Below are 24,256 nucleotides of genomic sequence, written 5' to 3'. Positions count from 1 at the left end.
CATGACCTGCATCCGTACACTGTCAACGCATAGATGCTCTTGGAGTTCTGTCAGGTATCTGTTACTTGTTGGGAGGTTTTCCATCACCGTCTCTACATAAATATTGGTGTCCTCCATACAGTCTTTGTCAGCACTATGGTTTTTTCTTGTAGTGGGGAATGAGAGACTGTATCCGCAGTTGTAAGGTTCTTCCCAGATGAGTGTGAGATCGTTTAGGAGTATCTCATCAGCCTCATCCTGAACCTCTGTATTTGTGGCGGCAGCAAATCCAGCGCTTGCCCACCTAGCAGACTCACAAGTGGTTTGTGGTCCATCTCCAACTCGAACTGTAGTCCCAAATGAAAGCATTGAATCTCTCGCAAGGCAAAGTCAGAGCCCATGCCCCTTTTTCCAGCTGTGCATACTGCTGCTCTGTTTCTGTTAGTGATCTGGAAGCATAAACGATTGATGACCAATTGTCTCCCTCCTTCTGTAGTAATTAATACTGCTCCCAGTCCAGATGATGAAATGTCTGCTGATATTTTCAGTTGCCTATTTGGATCATTCAACTGAAATACTGGTGTGGATAATAACTCTCGCTTGAGGTTACTAAATATCCTCTGTTGCTCATCCCCAGCTCCACTGCTTTTTCTTAGACAACAGGTCTCTCAGTGATTTGTCCTTTTCAGCCAGATTTGGTATAAACTTCCCTAGTTGGTACACCATACCAAGGAAACTATTGAGCTCACTAATGTTTGTCAGCTCCTTCATGTCCTGCACAGCTCTTGTCTTATAACCATATAACCATATAACAATTACAGCACAGAAACAAGCCAATTTGGCCCTTCTAGTCCACACTGATCCAAGTACCCTCCTCTAATCCCACTTACCCTTCAGCACTCTGCCCATATCCCTCCATCCCCCTCCCATCCATATACTTATCCAACTCTTGCTTAAATTACAAAATTGACCCTGCCTCCACCACTTTTCCCGGAAGCCCATTCCACACAGTAACCACTCTCTGAGTAAAGAAGTTCCCCCTCATGTTACTCCTAAACCTTTGCCCATCAACTCTCAACCCATGACCTCTTGTATCCCTCTCTCCTACTCTCAATGGGAAAAACCTTTCCACATCAACTCTATCTATCCCTCTCATTATCTTAAACATCTCTATCAAATCCACTCTCAGCCTTCTACATTGCAAGGAATAAAGATCTAATTTGCTCAATCTCTCCTTGTATTCCAGATGCTGAAACCCAGGCAACATTTTTGTAAATCTTCTCTGCACTCTCTCTATCTTGTTAACATCCTTCCTATAAACCAGTGACTAGAACTGCACACAGTTCTCTAAATTTGGCCTCACCAATGCTTTGTACAATTTCATCATTACTTCCCAACTCCTATATTCTATGCACTGATTTATATAGGTGACCATACTAAAGGCCTTCTTCACCATCCTATCCACATGCGCTCCTACCTTCAGGGAACAATGCACTGTTATTCTTAGATCTTTCTGCTCCACTGCATTCTTCAATGCCCTCCCATTTACCACATATGTCTTGCTTTGATTATTCTTTCCAAAATGAAGCACCTCACACTTATCAGCATTAAACTCCATCTGCCATCTTTCTGCTCACTCCTCTAAGCAGTTTAAATCCCTCTGCAATCTTTGAAAACCCTCTTCATCATCCACAATTCCCCCTATTTTAGTATCATCTGCATATTTACTAATCCAATTTACCACCCCATCCTCCAGATCATTAATATATATGACAAACAGCAATGGTCCCAATACCGAACCCTGAGGTACACCGCTTGTCACCGGCCTCCATCCTGACAAACAATTATCTACTACTACTCTCTGGAACGTTCCTTCCAGTCAATGTTGAATTAATTTGACTATCTCTAAATTAATACCCAAGGACTTAGCCTTCCTAACTAACCTCCCATGCGGAACTTTATCAAAGGCCTTACTGAAGTCCATATAGACACCATCCACTGCTCTACCCTCAACAGCATTCCTAGTCACCTCTTCAAAAAATTCAACAAGATTGGTCAAACACGACCTTCCATGCACAAATTCGTGTTGAGTGTCCCTGATCGGACCCTGTCCCTCCATATACTTATATATACTATCTCTAAGAACGCATCCCATCAATTTACCATCCACAGACATCAAACTTATACGCCGATAATTGCTAGGCTTGTTCCTCAAACACTTTTTAAACAAAGTAACCACATGTGCAACACGCCAATCCTCTGGCACTATACCCGTCTCTCTTTTTCTTTTTTCTTATTATGAAAGATACCCATCTCTAATGACATTTGAAAAACCACTGCCAGAGCCTCCACTATTTCCTCACTAACTTCTCTCAAAGTTCTGGGGAAAATCCTGTCAGGACCTGGAGACTTATCCACCTTTATATGTTTCAAAAACTCCTGTACTACCTCTTTCTTAATTACTATAATCTCCATATTTACCCCCTTTTGCTTCCTTTACCCTGCACAGTTCAATATCCTTCTTCTCAGTAAATACTGAGGAAAAGAAATTGTTCAAGACCTCCCCATCTCTTTTGGCTACACACACATTTGACCTTTCTGATTCTCTGTTGAACCAATTTTGTCTCTCACTTTCCTTTTGCTATTTACATATTTGTAGAAACCCTTTGGATTTATTTTCACCCTGCTTGCTATAGCCACCTCATACCTTCTTTTAGCTTTTCTAATTTCTTTCTTAAGATTATTTTTACATTCAATATAGTACCCAAACATCTCCTTTTTTCCCTGTTTTTTTATATTTATTGTAGTACTCTCTCTTTTTTCGAACCAATTTTCCAATATCCCTTGAGAACCATGGCTCTCTCAAACTTTTGACCTGACCTTTCAACCTAACAGGTTTATAAAGATGTTGTACTCTTAAAACCTCTCCTTTAAAAGACTCCATTTCTCTATTACATCCTTGCCAGAAAACAAATTGTCCCAATCCACCCCTTGTAAATACTTTCACATCTCCTCAAACCTAGCTTTTCCCCACTCAAAAACCTCAACTCTAGGCCCAGACCTATCCTTTTTCATAATGACCTTGAAACTATGATCACTGGACCTGAAGTGCTCCCCAACACATGCCTCTGTCATTTGACCCATCTCATTCCCCAACAGTAAATCCAACGCAGCTCCCTCTCTAGTTGGTACTTCCATGTAAAAAGCTATCCTGCACACATTTTACAAACTCCAACCCATCCAGCCCTTTCACGGAATTAGTTTTCCAATCAATATTCAGAAAATTAAAATCCCCCACAATCACTACCCTGTACTTATTACAAATATCTGTTATCTCCCTACTAATTTGTTCCTCTAATTTGAACTCCCCATTTGGTGGTCTACAACACACCCCTATAATTGTAGCTTCCCCTTTCCCATTCCTCAATTCCACCCAAAAAGCCTCCCTCGATGAGTCTTCTATTCTATCGCATCTAATATTTTCTCTAACAAGTATTGCAACCCCACCCCATCTTGCCCCCCCCCCCCGGTTCTATCACACCTAAAGCAACTAAATCCAGGAATATTTAGCTACCAGTCACATCCCTCCTGTAACCATGCTTCACTAATCGTTACCATGTCATACTACCAAGTGTCATTCCATACCTTCAGCTCATCCACCTTCCTTACTATGCTCCTAGCATTAAAATATTCATTTTAGAGATTTCCCACTTTTTACTTCCTGTAGGCCCCGATCTTTACCAACACCTCTCTTATGATCTTTTGCAATCGACCTCTGTCCAACTTCATATAGAGCATCCTCCTTTTCTATCACCTGCCATTTCCCCCCTCAAACACTGTCTACAAGCTTTCTCTGATTGTACTCTAACCTTCTCTTTGCTGTTCTCCTTCATTTGGTTCCCTCCCCCCAGCCATTCTAGTTTAAAGTCTCCTGAGTAACCCTAGCAAACGTCCCCGCCAGAATCCTGGTCCCCCTGGGATCCAAATGCAACCCATCCTTTTTGTACAGGTCACACCTACCCCAAAAATGGTCCCAGTGATCCACAAATTTGAATCCCTGCCATCTGCTCCATGCCTTCAGGCACGCGTTCATCCTCCATCTCATTCTATTCCTGCTCCCACTGTCGCGCGGCACAGTCAGTAATCCCGAGATTACTCCCTTTGCAGTCCTTTTTAACTCTCTACCTAACTCCCTGTACTCACTTTTCAGGACTTCTTCTCTATTCCTCCCTCTGTCGTTGGTACCTACATGTACCATGACTTCTGTCTCATCTCCCTCCCCCTTTAGGATGTCCTGGACTCGAGCAGCAACATCCCGGACCCTGGCACCAGGGAGGCAAACCACCATCCGGTTCTCCTTGCTCTGTCCACAGAATCCCCTGACTGTACTCCTATCGACTCCCCTATGACTATTGCCCTCCTCTTCCTTTCCCTATCCTTCTAAGCCTCAGAGGCTGACCCAGTGCCAGAGGCACAGCCACTGACACTTTCCACAGCTGGGCTGTTTCCCCCAACAGTACCCAAAGAGGAGTACCTGTTGTTGAAGGCCACAGCCATAGAGGTCCTCTCTACCACCTTACTATTCCTCCTCCCGTGGCCCTGGTGTGACTACCTGGCTGTAACTCCTATCTATGACGAACTCACTCTCCCTGACCAGAGCGAAGTCATCAAGCTGCAGCTCTAGTTCCCTAACACAGTTCCTGAGAAGCTGCAGTTCAGCACATCTGGTGCAGATATGGACATCAGGGAGGCTAGAAGACTCCATGACTTCCCACATCTGACACAGAGAACTGCAAACTGCTCTCACACTCATCCCTTCTCTCTCCTCCTTCCTCAAATAAGTAGAAATTACTAAAGAATACGAAAGCAATTAGACAGTCTTACCTTAACTTGACAAGCTCGACCTCAGCCTCTGCTCGCTGAAGCCTCTTGAGCCAAAGCCTGAATTTCCCACTCCTTCCCTGGCCACTCACTCCCTGGCCGTTCACTCCCTGGCTGCTCCTTGCTGGCCGCACCTCGATAGCTGCTCTTTTACCTTACCCTCTTTTTATTTGCCCTCTACCAGTTAACCCTGTCAGTCACTCCTCGCCCCGCCCCCCCTGGACACCTCTGAGCCCAACTCCAATGGCTCCCTGCTCGACCTGCTAGGCCTGAGCCCTGTTAAGTACTTTAATTACAGTAGTTCTGGAAGTGTTCAGGGGCAGAGGAGATACCAAAGGGTAGGCAGTTGAAATAGTAACACCCGAAGGGCGTGTTAAATGTTGTGTAAAGAGCTGACTCTTTGGACAAAGGAATTTGCCAAAGTCTCATGTTCGCATCCATCTTGGTAAAATATTGTGCACCAGTAAGTATGCCTAAGGTGTGATCCACCGAAGGAAGTATAAACTTTTCTCTGCACACTGATCCATTCAAGGGTGTGAGTGAACATCTTTATTCTTTTTCTGTGCTATCACCATGCCATAACACCATTCTGTAGGGTCTTCTATGTGGCTGATAATTCCAAGCTTCTCCATTCTTTCAAGCTCTCTCTTCATGAGCAGCAATGGGACCCTTCCAGGTGCTTTTCAATGAAAATGGTTTCACATCAGGCTTAAGTTTAATGACATACGGCTTCTGTACTAGCCCGAGTCCATCGCAAAGTCTTGTGTATGCCTTCCTGACCTTCTCCTGATCTACAGTGTCCAATCTAGCCACTAGCTGGAGTCTCACCAAAACTGGTCTGCTCAACACCATCACTTGTAGGTCTCTCACCATGTACACTTCTTCTGTGGTGCTCCTCTCTGTGTATGAGAATGTTTCTTTTCCCAATCCCAGGACCATCAATTTCACTCCCCCCGGACCGTAAAGCGGTTTCTGTGTGTTCCCTAGCTTGCCATCTCTGGGTATAATTCTTTTAAACACCTGCTCAGGAATGGTTGTAACATCAGCCCATGTCGATTTTGAAGGTCACTTTGCTGCCTCCTACATTAATGTCAGCCATCCAAGGCTCCTCGCCTGATGCTATTTCTCCAAGGAACAATCTGTCCACATCCTTCGCTACCTCCTTCACCATGTGGGTTGACCGACAGACCTTTCTGTCGTGTCTTCGTTTGCTGCAGTTGTGGCATTCAGCACTCCTGGTTAGGCATGGAAATGCTTGGGGCACGTCTTGTGCTCTACTTCGCTCTGCATCATTGTTTTAACTTTTTGCTGTCCTGGTGTCTGCCCTTTTCCTTTAAATTTCTGCTGTCTTCCTCTCTTAAGTTGCACTGCATCTACTGCCAGTTTCCTTGCACACATTTCTCACAAGTCAGTTTGCTGCTGCTTTATCCCCTCTGACTGTCTAGTCATTGTTATTGTTTTCATGAGGGGGAGGTCCTTGTCGAGTTTCATCCTCTCCAACAGTGAACCACTGCCAAACTGTCACGTAAAAGTTTATCGTGCAGATCCCCATATTCGCCAGTGCACACAAGGCTGTAATGAACGCAGCTACTGTGTCTGCAGGCTGCTACACTCTCTTGTTATATTTTGCCCGTTCGTAAATTACTTTCTTCTTAGACACTAAATAATAATCAAACCCTTTCCGTACTGCACTGTACTGCTGCCGCTGCACACCCGTTAAGTCTAGGCCTCATAACACGTTGTCAGCCTCATCACCCATGCGGTATATGTGCATATTCACCTGGTTTGCTTCAGAGGAATTATTTAAATTTCTTGCCAGTCTGAAGCGCTCAAATCTTCTTATCCACTTTTCCCACTCCTGTGGCTTTGAGAAGCCATCTGACGTGCCTATCCGTTTATTCATCAGGCACTTGCACTGTAACAATGTATTTACATTTTATAACAATGTATTAATTTCTTTTTTTGGCAATAATGTTTTAACTTGTTTTTTTAATGATTGGTGAGTAGTGTGCCTTCCCAGTGGTGGAATCTAGTGAGGATTGTGAAATGCCATGTGACCTCTCCGTCTGGAACCTGGTGGGGTGTGTGGATTGTGAAGGGTCATGTGACCTCTCTGTCTGGAACCTGATGGGTAGTGTGGATTCTGGAGGTTCTGCCTGGAACCTGGTGGAAGTGTGGATTGTGGAGATCACATGGCCTCTCTATCTGGATTGCCTAGTAGGAGTTACATCATCTGTCAGTCAAGGTTGGACTCTTCCCACCCATTCCTGTACTCCTGACCATTGGACTCTTTAATCACCTAGTGAATGCCCTCCAGTGTACTGTACTACGTCCACCACATAGAGTAGCACGTTCTCTTTTGGTCCTTAGTCCTGAGATGAACCCTGCTCTATTCTAGGTCATGGGGTGTGCACTACACAGGGATCAGGGCTGTTAGAAGCATTGGAGTCGTGCCTACATTAGACAAGCAACGGCAGGTAGTGTATTGTAATCTTTGGTTGTGACAAATCTGTACACAGTTTCTGGTATTAGTAGTGTTAATTTCGACTACGTTGTACTGTGTTTGTATGAATATAAGCCCTTGCTAATATCAGTAGCAGATGTGACTAATCAAATTGTGCTTTGTGATTATCGCTGTTGCAATTCCTTTACGTGTGTTTTAATAAAGATTCTTTGTGTGTTCAGCCTGTATCCAGACTTGTTGCTCCTTCACTATCCCACACAACATTGGGGAAGGGGCAGAGGGATGAGAAAGATGCACTTCCATTGGAGGTACGAAGGTAAGGGAGTAAGGAGCTGGTAGAGGGAAAGTTTGGGTAAAGAGGAAGTCAGGTGGGTGGGGAAAAGAGATGCAAAGGGAGGAAAGGGCCCAGAGGGATTTTTATTTTTCAAATTTAGTGATACAGCACGGTAACAGGTGCTTCTGACCCACAAGCAGGTACTGCAGAATTGAATTCATGTGATGAATCGACTGACCAACCCTGTGCTTCTTTGAAAAGTGGAAGGAAACCAGGGAACCTGAAGGAAACCAGTATGGATGATGAGAGACTCAAATCCACTGCCACTCTAATAGCCTTGCACTGAGCACGAATTTATCCGTTCCACTCAGATGAGGGAAAGCAAGTGAGGTGGAATGAAAACTAAGGGAAGAGGTCTACTGGATGGTGGAGAAGTCAATGTTAATACCAGCTTTTTGGAGACAGACAAGATAGAATACAACTGCTGTCATCCATTTCTTATTTCCATTTGACAATGAAGTGCTTTCAGAGGTTGGTCAAGCAGCAGATCAATTCCTGTAGCAGGAAGAACTTGAATCCTCTTCAATAATATGTCTGTCAGCACAACAGGTACCTTCTCACTGGTCTTCCGTTCTGTGTTAGATTACCTGGACCAGAAGAACTCTACCAGCATCCCTGTTAAACCTGTGACCAAACTAAATGATCTGGGACTCTGTTCACCCCGCTGAAACTGGATTATAAAGTTCCCCATCGGCAGACCCCAGTCAGTCTGGATCGGTAACATCACCTCCTCCTTGCTGATCATCAACAGATTAGAACCCGAAGGTTGTGTGCATAGTCCCTTACTCTATTCCCTGTGCTCTCCTGACTGCATATCCAAGTTCAGCAATAATGTAATCTATTAATTCATAGATGACGCCTGTGTTTTAAAATTTATGTTTGTTTTAAATTTAGACATAGAGGCCATGTCGGCCCATGTGTCCATGTCACCCAATTTACACCCCAATTACCTACAACCCCAGGTACGTCTTGAATGGTGGAGGAAACTGGAGCCCCCAGATAAAACCCATGTCGACACAGACAAACAGCATGGTACTCCAACCCAGGTCCAGTCCCAATCACTAGCATTATAAATTCATCACACTAACAATGCCATCCATGCTTGTTGAATATCTGGGAATGATGAGTCTGAATCACAACATCACCAAGGAGCCTATTGTTGATTTTCGGAAGGAAAGACTTAGGGACCACATACCTGTCCACATTGATGAGACAGAGGTGGAAATACTACCTTCAACCTCAAGGAAGTGCATTTGTCAGAAGACCTCTTCTGGAGTCAGCTCATCAAGACAACCATGAAGAAGGCCTCCACTTAAGAAGAGACCTCCATTGTAAAGAAGCAAATGTTTATCTGAAAACTCAGAGCTGTCTCTAAATGTTCAATAATTCAGAAATTTAGCCCGAGAGTGAAGCAACTGCAGAACTCAAGAAACTGGTGCCATCTCATCTTCAAATATTTACAAATAAAATGATAAAAACATTTTTTTTTAAATTACAAATTTTACTGTGGATATAGGTGACGGTGTTCCAGATTTCAGACATATGGCATTGTTTGTCTCAGGTGGACTGTCCTGTAATGTTTTCATTCCCTTCTATAATTAGATTTCTAAAAAGGAATGTGTGGAATTTATGATCAGACAATAAATTCAACATGGACAAAACAATGTCATAAAAATTAAAATACTCACAACATGTATTTTGGAATGAAAATCGGGTTTCAAAATACAGGAGAGGCAAGCACAAAGATAAAAACATAAATCTTACAGAAGAAAAACCTTACAATTCCTACTGTGGTCGTCGGTGACACTGTTCCAGATTTCTGCCCGTTTGTATTGTTTGGCTCAAGTAGATAGCCCTGTAATCCTTCCAATTCATCCCGCATCTAGATTTCAAAAAAAAGTATGAGTGAAAGTTATAATCTGACTCATTAAATTCAACAGAGATAAAACAATGTCATTAAAATTAAAATATTCACAACATGCATTTTGGAGTTGTGACAGAGTATATAGATATGTTTTTGGGAGATAAATTGGGAAAGATTTGTTAGAGTAGGTCAGATACAAACACTTTAAAACCAATCTTATTTGAAATACTGGAGCTCTGCTAATGCTAGATGTATCGGCCCCACAGCCTTTGCAAGAGCTTTGGAGAGTGCCCAAGAGACTTCACTAATGGATTGTTGTTTACAAAAAGGCAACAGATGAAAGAGCTTGTCGGAGACACCTTCTGTCTGGAGTGGAACTTGCTGTTCTAACAGGGTCATGTGGTTTTGCAAGCAGAGAGAGTCAAACAGGCTTTCTCTCAGAGAGAGAGAGAGAGAGAGAGAGAGAGAGAGAGATCATTCTACAGTGTTACAGTCAGGCAGCAGCTGGGACTGGAACAGGACAAGCTGGCAAGCTTGTGGAAAGCTCCATTTGGAAAATGGGTTGTGAGTTCTTAATTCAGCCTGGTCAAAGCCCTTGTGGTTCATGCAAGAGGAGAGGACTGGCTGTCTAATGTTTCACTTGATATAAGAGAAACAAAAAGGAACTCTGTGGTGACCTTAAAGAAAGAGGTTATCATCTGGAGAACCCTGATGGAACAAGTTTCATCAGCAAGACACTGATGTGGCTGATTGAAAAGGAACAACAAATCTCTCTCTGAAAACCGACAAGAACCTTCCTGAGTGGTAACCATTTACCTTTCAAGCACCAAAGCCTGGTGAAATTCATAAATGTTAAACTCTGTGCACAGTATAAGAATTGCCTGCAACCAGTGAACTTGCAGGAATGAGAAGTGAGATTGGACTGTGAATCAATGAACTTACACACACATTACATACATGTACGCTTATAATTAGAAGCGGGTTAAGTCAATAGTGATAAGTTAAAGTGTAATTCTGTTTTCATGTTTAAAGATAATTGAAAGGAACTTTTGTTTAAGTAACCATTTGTCTTGGTGAGTATCTATTGCTGCTTGATTTTGGGGTCCTCTGGGCTCATAACAAAGTGAAGATCAGGTTTCAAAATATAACTGTACATTGAAAAGTAATGGAAATAAGGCCATCCATCCTTTTAAAAGGCACTGTCCAGACTTGAAAAATACAGTGAACATATTTGGCATAATAAAGAGATCTTATCCAGTTTAACATGTGGTGCTCAATGCTACATTTTGTTTGGTTCTCACTGCCTGAACTATTTCTAGCAAAATTCAATTTAGTGATGCAATTCAATTAAGAATGTCTTAAATTTACAAGAATTCATGGCATTTTCTCTCACCTTGGACAATGACAGTAAATAGAGTGGAAGGTGTCAGATTCTTCATTTGGTACTCCTGTAAGTGTAAGGCTATCACCACAAAGATAAAATAATGCTGCGACAATCTTGCTAAATGGACTTCCAGTCAGTATAGCAAACTGGAACCAGAATGAGTCCAAATCAGAGCAAACACAGGAGAGGCAATGGTTATTAGGAGAAAGAGAGGAGTAGCTACAGCAGTGGACCAGAACTTGGTACAGAATTGTCTCTTTGTGTTGGTGATGATTTTCCAGAGGTTGTACCTGGCCATTCTGTATATTTCTGAATCTCCTGATCTAAATACCATAGACCTGATATTCAAGATTTAATGGATCTCTTGGAGGAGCAGCTACAGAGTTAGAGACAGGTCAGTCCAAGGAAAGTACAATGGCTATTTAGGTGGCTCTGGAGCCAAGAAAGATACTGCCGTTGTGAAGGCAATTCTTGTCAGGACTGATTGACAGCATGAAGTGACTATGCAGGATTCCCACAAACCTTCTGAAGACCAAGCAGCTTCTGGAATGGCAGGAAACTGACATAAAGAACCAGATTTGCATGTTATGTTAAAATGCTTACAGGTAGAGTTTGCCCTTTGCCATTAATAATCTTATTACTTTGCTTTTATCAAGTGGTTTTCTATGAATTTTTAAAACTAAAATGACTCCAGAGAGGGACAACTTTGTGCAATGACTGGAGAGCATTCGAAGCGAAGATTTTCACTCTATTGCAGTACCCATTGATAATAAACTTCTTTCTGTCATTAGGTCAGAAGTAGGGAAATTCCATGATGGTTGATCAATGAAAGAGATGAAAGAGACAAAAAATGGAAAATCACAACTGAAAAAAAATCACAATTTAAAATGCTAGAAAAAACAGAAAATTCTAGGCCTACCGAACAATTGAAGCCTGGAGATCAATTTTTGATGTCTCTTTCATCCTCAGCAGATGAAGAATTTTCCCCCAGTTGATCACCATGTAAATCGGTCATCTAAAGCCGGGTTTTAAACAGTCCAGTCAGGGAGAAGTGATTTCCTACGTCTTTGTCCTACGCCATCTTGCCACCCGCCCCCTTTCAATATATTAATGACTTGGATGAGAATATTTGGAAGCCTCAACATTCTTCTCCAGTAAGGTTGGACTTGCGTGGAGGGATGCAAGATGGTGCCGGTGCTGCTTCATTGACGCCACTCCAGGATGTCAGTGGGGGTGCTGTGACATGCACCGCTGAGCGCAGGGGGGCCACGGGACACATGCCCAATCAGGCTAATGCACCTAGGAGCGCACTGGTGCGCATTGTTGTGCTGTCTACAGAGGCCCGCTTCCGTGCAGGCGGCACTGCTGGCATGCAAGCTAGTACGTGCATGCGCAATGGACTGGAGTGAGTCCGGGCTGCGTGAGGGGGCCTCTCATCGCCACGCTGATGATGTCGGCTTGGCATGGAAGGGGGTCCAGACCCTCGGCCAGGCTGCTAGAGATGAAGTTTTGATCCCAGAAGAAGAACAAGAAGATGACATGGATGATGAAGACCAAGAATTATTACTAGCAACCGCTAAGATTATTGAAGGTAGGCCTAGAACATTAAAGACACCTTCACCTTATAAATCACCAAGTTTTAAGAGTCCTTCACCAGGCCCTGATGTGATTTCAATGTTTGAAGAATTAACTAAAAGAAGTGATAATATGATGGAATATATGTCTAAGAACTTTCAAAGTTTTGATGAACAGTTTGCAGATATTAAAACTAGAATATCTGATATGTCAGAAGAAACTGCTTCAATGAAATTGGATATTAATAAATGCCTGACAGGGGACAGTGAAGAATGTTGAAGACAAAGTTAATCAAATTGAAGAGTCGCTCACTGGACAGCAATTGGAGAAAGAAAATTCTGCCATAAATGGATTCATTAGAGAATTAAAGTTGGCAGAATAATATTAAAATTGTGGGTCTTCCTGAGGGTTTTAAAGAAGCAAATCCAACAAGATTTTTTAAGGACTGGATTCCAGAGATGTTGGAGACAGAATATTTTCTGGAAAGTTTGGAATTAGATAGGCCTCACCATACTTTAAGAAAGAAACCTTTTCCAGGTCAATCTCTGAGAGCAGTATTGAATAGATGCCTTAGATATCAGGATTGGGAAATGTTTTTACGTGCGGCAATTCAGCAAGCTCGTATGAATCAAGGTCCGATGATGGTACAGGGTAATAAGGTCTTCTTTTATGCAGATTTAAGTCAAGAAGTAATTCAGAGGCAAAAGGAGTTCAATCCAGCTAAAGCGGTATTGTGGAAGAAAGTGTATAGATCAGTTTTTCGATATCCAGCGATATTGAAGGTGTTCTACGAGCAATTTCAATCACAATTTTTTACAAAGGGCGTAAGATGCTTTAACTTTTGCTAATTCCTTGCCAGATTCCAAGCTGACTCAAGATCTTTCTGTAAGACCTTTGGTGAATATTGATAAAGTTGGAAATGGAAAAGGGAACAGAAAGTTGGAAACTGAAGGCGAATCCTCAAACTATATCTGAGTCATGAACGGACTATATATTTTACTATTGTGAAGTATGGTTGGGGGGAGGAGAATGATTCAGTTGTTTCTGAAGTCATCAGCCACATGTGGTATTAACTGCACCCAGTTAATAGAGGGGGGTATTTCAGAAGTTGTTCTTTTTTGGGGGGGAATTTTTTTTTGTTTAGTTTTTTTTATAAAGAATTTTCTATATACATGAGGAGTTAGGAGCCTTTATTTTTATATTTTATTTTGGGTGTGCCTGAATAGATCTTGTTAATATGTCTAATTTGAATTTTGCAATAAAAAGAAAACGAGTGTTGGCTTATATTAAGAAAATGAAAGTGGATATAGCATTTTTGCAAGAAACTCATTTAACTGAAAAAAAAACATTTAAAATTAAAAAGGGATTGGGTTGGACATGTTATTGCATCTTTTAATTCTAAAGCCTGTGGGGTAGCAATTTTAATGTTTTAAAAACCTATCTTTTACATTGGAATTAGTTTTGGAGAAGAAAGATAGAGTTTTGATGGTTAATTGTAAGATTTTTTCCGAAGCATGGACATTGTTAAATGTTTATGCTCCCAATGTAGATGGTGAAAAGTTCATTACTGTGACTTTTATGGAATTGAGCCAAGCAAATTATAATATATTGGTGGGAGGAGATTTTAATTGTTGTTTGGAACAATTGTTGGATAAGTCTCCAAAATCTGTAAGAAAATCCAAAATGGCACAATGTTTGGTAGAGGTTATGAAAGTCTTCAATTTGGTAGAGATTTGGAGAAGATAAAAAAACTTAATGCGAGATATGATTTAGTTAAATATATATATTTTTTACACCAATTATATTTGACCCAGAAAAGTTAAAAAGATATGGTTTTAGAGATTCAGATTTACATTTTCATTGTGGAATTCAAAAAGGGACTTTTTCACATTCAGTGAAAAGGTGTTTAATTTTTGGTTGAAAGTTAGAGAATTTTTAAATTGTTTGTATAATATTCATTTATTAATTGATCTGTTAGTTTATTTATTGGGATTTATGAAGGGTTTAAAAGAGGGATTAAAATTGGATAAATATCAAATTGCATTCATTCGCTTGGCTCTGGCAAGAAAATGTGTAGCAGTAACATGGAAGGATGAAGTAGAACTAAGTATTCAAAGATAGCATAATGAATTGAAAATGTGTATTCCTTTTGAAAAAATAACATATAGTTTGTATAATAATTACTCTTTTTTTACTAAAATGTGGGATCCATATTTAAAATGTATGCGTATGAGTATATACTAATTATTTTTTTATGGTCCCCATTTTTCAATTTCCTTTGCTACATTTTGTCAACCAATGTGTGGTTCCCCAAGCTTACCCTGACAGCCATATACTGACTCTAAACTACTGCTATGTCGTTTTTAAACATCTCCCACTTCTCAGATGTTGTTTTCCCCTCTGATAGCTGATCCCCATCTACTTCATCTCCTCACTTCTTCACCTCTCATTTAGTAGCCAAATTCGAGGATCAGTTTTATCTTTATCCAGAAAAGATGTGACAAAGTTGGGTTTTGTGTGAAAGGATGCAGCAACAACCAGAGTTCTTTGAAAACATTCCTTTGTGAAATTTATACAGCAACCAGCCTTGGTCTATCAGACAAAATTACTACAAATTTGTGTCACTACATATTTGCCGAAGATACCATGGTAATGGGTTGTATAAAGGATGGCAATGAGTCAGCCTACTGAATGGTGCACCAACAATAACCTTGCACTCATTATCACCAAAACTAAGGAGCAGATTGTTGGCTTCAGGAAAGGAAAGCTGGAAGTATACAATCTAGTGATCATTGAGGGATCAGAGAGTGAGCAAATTTAGGTTCTTGGGAGTCCCTATCTTGGAGGATCTTTCCATGACCCAACACATGAATGGCATCATGAAGAAAGCACATCAGCGCCTCTATTTCTTCAGGAGTTTGAAGAGATTTGGTAAGACACCAAAAACCCTGGCAAATTTCTACAGAGGTGTAGTGGAAAGTGCACCACAATCTGGTATGGGGACGCCAATACCCCTGAGCATAAACCACTTGAAAATGTAGTGGACACAGCCCAGGACATCTCCCCTCTATTGGGTACCTCTACAGGGAACACTGCCATCCGTGGGCAGCAGCAATCATCAAAGACCCTCACCACCCAGCATGTGCTGACCCGGGCGAGGGCAATACCTGATGTGATGTTCGACAAGTGCCATACCACTTCCTCCCTCTGTCTGACCAGACTAACATTCATGTCGCAGAGGTGCCAGAGCGGTTGGAATCCCTATTCAACAGCACCCTTCTGAAGTCTGCGCCCCATGCAGCTGATTAGTTGGCCTCATAGTAGCGCTGGTCCTAGGTGTCATTAGGAAAGAGGTCTAGGTGCCACAAGACTGGCATCACCAGGTTCAGGAACAGCTGCAACCCCCCCCCCCCCCCCGAACAACAAACTCAATCAGAGACTCATGTCTGTGACTCTAACTTGTGCATATCTTTGATTTTCTTTTGTTCTCCCTGTATTGCAGTTCCGTTATATTCTACGTGCCCTGCCAATAAATCTGAAAATCTGGAACTGCAATCGCCGCAGTCGACGCTCGGAGATTTCAACCTTCCAAGCAAGGTTTGAAGCAACAAGACTCCAGACTTTTTTTTGGCAAGGTCAACCCAAACTCGGCCACACATGGAACAAATGTATTGGATCCCTGCGAGGACACTGGCCCCGGGATCATGTGGTGGAATTGCTCTGCGTCCCCCTTCTCCCTCCAGACTCCCTTCTCTGCTCACCTTCACCACGACCGTGTCGTTCTCATGCAGGCAGGTCACAGCGTGGAGCCAGTAATTGGTACACGAAGCGAGGAAGAAGAAAATCAGCGCTGCGACCGCGAAGTACCTGGCGCAGTTCAGTGTCCGCCTGTCGCCGGCCATGGTGAGGGTCTGACTGCTCGGTGGGTGGGTGAGGGTCTGACTGCTCGGTGGGTGAGGGTCTGACTGCTCGGTGGGTGAGGGTCTGACTGCTCGGTGGGTGAGGGTCTGACTGCTCGGTGGGTGAGGGTCTGACTGCTCGGTGGGTGGGTGAGGGTCTGACTGCTCGGTGGGTGAGGGTCTGACTGCTCGGTGGGTGAGGGTCTGACTGCTCGGTGGGTGAGGGTCTGACTGCTCGGTGGGTGGGTGGGTGGGTGAGGGTCTGACTGCTCGGTGGGTGAGGGTCTGACTGCTCGGTGGGTGGGTGGGTGGGTGAGGGTCTGACTGCTCGGTGGGTGGGTGGGTGAGGGTCTGACTGCTCGGTGGGTGGGTAGGTGCGGAGAGGCAACCAGGCTCCTGCTTTCTTTTTCAACTTCACTCCCGGTCTCTGCAGACGTGTCGTGTTCTACTCAAGTCCCGCTTTGCGTTTTGTTTACGGACACTCCCAAGTAGCTCCTTCCTGGAAGAGGTGGAACGGCGACACTGAGGCGGCAACAATGGGGGGACTTGCATGAAAGCTGGAAATAAACTGTTACCAGCATGGACTGTGGCCAGGGATTGAACCACCTCCCTTCACTCTTCACTCAATCGACAGTACTGTCAAAAGCACGCACAGAGAGGAGCTCTGCATCAGGGCTGGAGAGGGAATAGTGAGGGGGTGGAGGTCGGGAGAGACTAGTTGGGAGAAGAGGAGGAGAGAGACGAAGGGTACGGCACCAGGTGACGGGGCAAGAGAAGTCTGTCAGAATGTTGGAGGGGAGAACGGGGAAGGGGTCTCTGAAATGCTGAAATGCATTAAATGTTGAAATGTAGTCGATAAAATAGCATTCTTATGAATGCATCTTTACCTTCTAGATGTTCCAAGGCTTTGTTTAGAACCAGTGAAATGGCATGCACCTGTAACTATGATAGAAGAACTGGAACATAGGTTGGTCAGCATAGATTTTTATACTTGGCCAGGTACTGCATCTGGGCTGGATACTTTCCTTGGATTCACTCTTCTGAAGATAGCATCCATGTCATCCTCAGATACAGGCAGTGTGGGATTATCAGAGGATGTGGGTGTGTGGAGGGGTGGTTCTTCGTTGTTTCTGTTGTCAAATCTGGAATAGAAGGCATTGAGTTTCACAGGGAGTGAAGCTTTGCCATCTAAAACTTCACTGGATTTGGTTTTATAACCATATAACAATTACAGCTTGAAACAGGCCATCTCAGCCTTCCTACTCCTCACCAAACCAAGTACTCTCCTCTAGTCCCACCTACCTTCACCTTGCCCATGACCCTCCATTCCTCTCCCATCCATATACCTATCTAATTCTTCCTTAAATGACAAAAAAGATCCTGCCACCACTACTTCTCCTGGAAGCTCATTCCATACAGCCATTACTCTCTGAGTGAGGAAGTTCCCCCTCATGTTATTTCCAAACTTTTGCCCTTTAATTCTTAACTCATGACTTCTTGTTTCAATCTCTCCTATCCTCAAGAAAAAGAGCCAATCCACATTAACTCTATCTATCCCCAAGGAATAAAGACCTAATCTGCTCAATCTTTTTTTATAATCTAGATTCTGAAACCCAGGTAACATTTTTGTAAATTTTCTCTGCACTCTCTCTACCTTGTTGATATCCTTCCTATAATTTGGTGACAAGAATGGCACCCAGTATTCCAAACTTGGCCTCACCAATGCCTTGAACAGTCTCAATATCACCTCCCAACTCATGTATTCTGTGCTTTGAATTATAAAGGCCAGCATACTAAAAGCCTTCTTCACACCCGACCCACATGTGGTTCTATCTTCAGGTAACAATGAACCATTATTCCTAGATCTTTCTGCTCCACTGCATTCCTCAATGCCCTCCCATTTACTACATATGTCCTGTTTTGATTATTCCAACCCAAAAATGAAGGACTTCACACTTCTCAGTATTAAACTCCATCTGCCTTCTTTCAGCCCACTCTTCTAAGAAGGTAATGGCATTTAGGCCCTGCCACAGTTGTCAGGTATCCCTTGTTATTTCTATTTTCATCTGGAATCTGCACTTTCCTTAGAAGATGGCTTTTCACAGGTCATATGTGCTCCTTCAGTATTGTTCTGGATCTCCAGACTTAAATGCCTGTGATCTGGCTCTCAGTAGATTCTGGATTTCATTGCTCATCCAGAGCTTCTGGTTGAGGAAAACCCACACTCATCCATAGCTGTTTTGATAAAAACTGCGACACCTCCTGGTGTTATTGTTCAGATCCTGAACTGAGTCCTTGAACATTGCCCAATCCATTGACTCGAGGAAGTCCTGTAACAGTTCTTTAACCTCCTGTGTCCACCTTCTGTTTATTCTGATCTCTGGAGCCTCTTGTTTTAGTCTCTGCATGAAGTTGAAGGAGCTTAGCCAGGTGATCCGACTGGCAAAAATGTGGTCTTTGGAAAGAACATTAGGCTTTCCTTATCTTTTTTTTTAAATATTTTTCACACTATGAACCATATTAACCAAAATGCACACAAACATTTTCCTCTTGAATATACACAGTGTCATTTTCTCCCCTTTATCCATCCTCCCTTCCCTCCCGCCTTCACCCCTCCCCCACCCACTCAATGTTCAACCTATATGATACATTAAACCCATTAAACAATGTCATCACACAATGAAAATAAACAAGAAATTTGTGTCTTCTACTTTTACATACTGGGCCAGTTCATTTCGTCTTCTTCTCCTTCTGTCATTTTAGGTGGTGGAGGTCCGCGGTAGGACTTCTCTGTTATGTTCTATGTACGGTTCCCAAATTTGTTCGAATACTGTGATGTTATTTCTTAAATTATATGTTATTTTTTCCAATCGAATACATTTATTCATTTCTATGTACCATTGGCTTTCCTTTATCTTGAAGTAGCTGTGATTCATGGTACAGGGACCTCTGGTACAGCAGGTTATATGCTGGTAGTAGCTGAGCAGGGTTTTTGTTTACATAGGCCTGGTTAAATTCGGTGACCAAGGTATGTAGTGTGTCGGGCTGGGCCATATCTTGTTTACTGAGCACATCACGTAGCTCTGCAAATTCCTGTTTGTAATCAGCATCAGGAGGGATATAAACTCCGGTCAGAATCACTGATGACAACTCTCGGATAGATGGAAGTGTTTGAATTTCATCGAGATTTGCTTTAAGGCAGTAGAGCAGGAGGTTGACATAAACCCAATGTCCATGCATCTCCCAGTATTAATTAAAAAGCGCACAATGCACCCTTTCCCTTTTCCAGAATCCCATCAATGAATAGTGATATCATCAGGTCCAGTGTGTTCTTTGTTAGCCAAGTATCAGTGCAGCAAACAACTAAGGTTTGTCTCTGATAAAACAGCGGTTCTTTCAGGTCATCAAATTTATTCTCCAGTGACCAGACATTCCTCAGTAATATGGTCAGGGAGGTCTCAGAACCCGGCCCTCATTCCACATTCCAACCTCGAGCTTGTTGGTGGCCTGTCCCTTTAAGGCCTTTGCCTTCTAGCCAGCCTATTCAAGAATCAGCCATTACCTGGGAGGTATGTAGATCTGGAGATTCGTAGTTAGTTAGTTGTATTCAGCAGCTGGTAGGTTAATTGTAACAAAGCAGCTGAGAAGATGTGTGTTGTTAAGGAGTATTTAACACGGGTTCTGCCCTCAGAAAGTTGCCATGAATCGACAGCACCATTTATTTTATGTTGGCTTTAGCCTATCTTTTCATGTGCTTCCAAGTACTCCATAACCCCATCCTTGATAATCATCTCCAACATCTTCCTGACCATTGATGTCAGGTTAACTAGTCTATAATTTCTTTTTTGCTGCCTCCCTCCCTTGAATATTGAAGTGACATTTTTCCAGTCCTGGAAAACCATTAACAATGCCTCCACAACCTCTACTGCTACTTCCTTCAGAAAGTATATTCTCATCCGAGCTCGTTTTTAAAAAAAAATAATATTCTTTTCCAATATTTGTGAGATCAAGTTCTGACATGTAACTTTATTGAATCAAATTAAATATTTTCACATGCGCCAAGATACAGTAAAAAAAATTGTTTTGCATGTCATCCAAGCAAATCAATTCATATATCAGGTGGTGCGATAACAAACAAATAAATAAGCAAAAGTGCAAAGAGTATTGTAATGGTAACTGTAACAGTGTCTTTTCTTTGGCTTGGCTTTGCGGACGAAGATTTATGGAGGGGGTAAAAGTCCACGTCAGCTGCAGGCTCGTTTGTGGCTGACAAGTCCGATGCGGGACAGGCAGACACGGTTGCAGCGGCTGCAGGGGAAAATTGGTTGGTTGGGGTTGGGTGTTGTGTTTTTAAGGATATAGCATAAAGTACAAAAACATAAAGGTATAGAGAAAAGTACAGTTAAAAACAGTGCAGGGGCATCATGTTTGCAAAATGTTTTGAGAAATCCACTAAACAATAATGAGTTTATTGTCAATTACATTGTATAATGTACATATGCACTGAAATTCTTACTTGCTGCAGCCCAACGGCTACTTCATTATAAAAAAAAAGATTACCATAGCATATGATCAATAAAAGGAATCATTCAGGATTTTATTATCTCAAGTCGCCATAGGTGCCAGGTGGTCCCACGTTAATGGTGGTCTGATTAATGCATCCATCACATCCGATTGGCTCAGCGCTATTTTGAATGTATTAACCGTAGAATTGCCACAGTTATCTAAGGAATAGAGCAATCAAATTTTTTTACACAGAGTGGTAGGTCCCTGGTGCTTATGTTAGCAACCCTTAGGCACTGAAATAGGCAAAATGAAGAAGGATACAGTACTGATGTTGGGTAATGAGGTTTGTAGATTGGCAGAAAGATGGTGATTGAAGAATATATTCTTGCTATGTTTGACTCCAAGATACCTAATCATTGACTAGGTAAGAATGTTGTTCGTCACATGGGCAATTAATATTCCTTTAAATGTTTTATTTCTCAGCGCATATAGATACAGTATATACAGTAAAAGAGAATTGGGTAACACCAAGTGCAAGCATGAGAAACTGCATGTATGTTAGAATAAAGAGTGAAAAATTATAAATAAATAAGAATCTTGAGCAGGTTTGGTCACAAAACTCATGGACTAATGAGAGGGAAAATACCCTGAATTTTGGAAGCCAGTTCCTAGTTACACAAACTGCTGCACAACACAGGCGACACGAGGCGCATGTGGCCAGGGATCAAGATTATAACGGATCACAAGTGAACCTTTTCACCCTGTCATGAAGGTTGACTGCATGGTTTAATGAGAATAACAGGATGGTGCAAATGAGAGCTCAGTATCCCCCTGATGAATGTTCCCCCTGTATGGATGCAGCCAAGGTGAGAAGAACCCTATTCAAGGTGACCCCACACAAGGTGGCGGGACCAGAAAACATACCTGATAGGGTTCGGAAAGACTGCGCAGACCAATTGACAGAGGTCATCACGGACATCTTCAACACCTCACTGCAGCAGTGTATTGTTCCCATAAGGTTCAAGGCAGCCACCATCATCCCAGTATCCAAGAGTGCAACAATAACAGACCTCAATGACTACCCTGTGGCACTGACCTTCAATTATCCTCTCTGCCACTCTTGAAATGCTGACCCCAGTGATCCTCTCTACCATTCTTATGCTCCTGTGAAATGACCTCCGATCCATTTCTCTGCAGCAACTCTACCACACTGTGATGCAGCTGGACAGGTAACTCTTAAAAGAGTTCCTGTAGAAGGTTGATGTAATGGCGGCCATGGCCTTGACTGCTTCAGTACGAAATGCTTCAAGCATCAAAGCTCACCTCCCAGAGGTACTGGACCCATTTCAATTTGTCTATAGAAGAAACTATTCTACTGACAATGCCTTGTCCCTTCATCCTGTCCTGACCCTCCTGGAGAGTGATACCCCCTATGCCAGTTCATCGACTTCAACTTAGTGTTTAGTATGATTATTCCCCAGAGGAGAAGCTCTCCTCCCTGGGACTCAACACCTCTCTCTGTAACTGGATTATGGACTTCCACTCAGAAAGACCACAGTTTGTCTGGGTTGAGCACCACCATGCTGAGCACTACTGCACCTCAGGACTGCGTGCTCAACCCACTCCTGTTCATACTACTGCCCCAGATCAGCCCCAACATTGTCATCAAGTTTGCAAATGACAGAACAGTGGTTGGCCTCAGCAGCAACAATGATGAGTCACATTACTGGGGAGAGGTGGAAAATCTTACAATATGGTGTGAGAGTAACACCCCGAGCCTTAACAAAGACCAGGCAAAGGAAACGATGGTGGATTTCAGGAGGAACAGGAATGACTAACCTAAATTACACATCAACACCTTTTTAGTGGAGAGATCACCAAGTTCTTTGGAGTTCACTTAACTAGTGACCTATCTTGGACACACAAAGTCTCCTCTCTTGTCAAGAAAGCATAACAGTGACTGCACTTCCTGAGAATACTGAAGAAGGCAAGGCCATGGGCACCATTATGTCATCCTTTTACAGGAGTTCTGGCCAGCTGCATCACAGTGTGGGAAGGTCAATCCACAGGACCATAGGAGTGGCAGAGAGGATCACTGGGGTTTCCCTCCCCCATTGATGCAATCTACTGGGATCATTGTCTGAAGAGGGCACATAAAATAATTGAGGACCGTTCCACCCTGCTCACAGTATCTTTCAGCAGCTCCCATTGGGTAAGAGATACAGGAGTATCAGAGCCAGTACCACCAGGCTGAGGAACATGTTCCTCCCACAGGCAATGAGAATGCTGAATGACCAAAGGTACTTGACAAAGCAACACTAACCATCTGAGATTCTCATATTAATGGAGAAATATTTATATGTATATATAAATACTGCATATGTGCTGTTTGTCTGTATGTGTGTTATGTCTAGTTGTGTGTCTACGTGTTTTGCAACAAAGACCGGAAAATGTTGTTTCATCAGGTTGTATTTCTGCAATCAGGTCACAATAAACTTTACTAGTTCAGACTGACAAACAAATGCCCAGATTAGGGGTAAGTAAAAATTTAAATAACTGAAAATGCTGGAAATCTGAAATAAAGTCAAGTTTATTATCATCTGTTTGCACAAGTACAACCCAACAAAACACCCTTCTCTGGTCAATCTTTCCTCAAAGTCAATACAAAACCCAGGATCATACTAGTTAGCCTTCTCTAAACCACTTCTAATGAATTATTCCTTAAATATAGGGACTAGATTTGTTCCTACACTACAGAAGGTGTTTCCCTGGTGCCTTATACAGTTGCAGTGAGATTTCCTTCCCTTCCCTAGTACCTGATATTCTAAGGTGCTAGTTTTGTGTTTCATGCAAAAAATAGTCACTATATTAATTTTACACTACAGCTTTCTTTAATTTTCTCCACTAAAATAAATCTGTTCTCTTGTTCTTCCTTCTGAAATGAATGATTTCACATCTACTTCACTCTGTGAAACTTTTTCCACTCGTAATCAATATCTCTATAACCTGTTTGTACAATTTATCACAACTTGCCTTCTCACCTTTTCGTGTGCTACCTTAGTCACTTCCTTCCTTAAAGACATTAAATTTTAAGGATACCTCACAATAGAAGTCCCTTCTGGCCCATGAAACCTGTGCCACCCAATTACACCCAATTTTGGAAGGTGGGAGGAAACCGGAAGACCTGGGGAAAACACACAGGTCATAGGAAGAACATATACATTTTTGACAGTACCAGATTCAAACTTGGAAAGCTGGTGCTGTAATGGTGTCATGCTAACCGTGCCACCTTATCTCTTTTATGGAGAAAGATTTCCTTCCTACTTATCTTCTTTATGGCCTTCAAATTTTGTAACCATCAGGACACTCC

General features: G+C 42.4%; 1 protein-coding gene and 1 long non-coding RNA gene across 2 annotated transcripts in view; one reads left to right on the top strand and one right to left on the bottom strand.

Moving 5' to 3' along the window:
* LOC138739313 (transmembrane protein 182-like) overlaps positions 1-16,905 on the bottom strand; it is a 58,149-nt gene extending 41,244 nt beyond the window's left edge. Inside the window, exons 1-2 of the mRNA XM_069891106.1 lie at positions 16,243-16,905; positions 9,439-9,540 (exon numbers count right to left, since the gene is read on the bottom strand). Of these exons, the coding sequence (XP_069747207.1) occupies positions 9,439-9,540; positions 16,243-16,383 (243 nt within the window). The 5' untranslated portion in view covers positions 16,384-16,905. The remainder of the gene's footprint in view (positions 1-9,438; positions 9,541-16,242) is intronic.
* The window catches only part of LOC138739314 (uncharacterized), a 31,931-nt gene continuing 23,709 nt past the window's right edge, over positions 16,035-24,256 (top strand). The window contains exons 1-2 of the long non-coding RNA XR_011342161.1: positions 16,035-16,384; positions 17,275-17,347. This is a non-coding gene — a long non-coding RNA (uncharacterized lncRNA). The remainder of the gene's footprint in view (positions 16,385-17,274; positions 17,348-24,256) is intronic.

The sequence above is a fragment of the Narcine bancroftii genome, chromosome 7 (genome assembly GCF_036971445.1).
Source record: "Narcine bancroftii isolate sNarBan1 chromosome 7, sNarBan1.hap1, whole genome shotgun sequence".
In the NCBI taxonomy this organism is placed as follows: Eukaryota; Metazoa; Chordata; class Chondrichthyes; order Torpediniformes; family Narcinidae; genus Narcine; species Narcine bancroftii.
The sequence above is the reverse complement of the archived record's forward strand: the minus strand, read 5'-3'. Positions and strand labels throughout refer to the sequence as shown.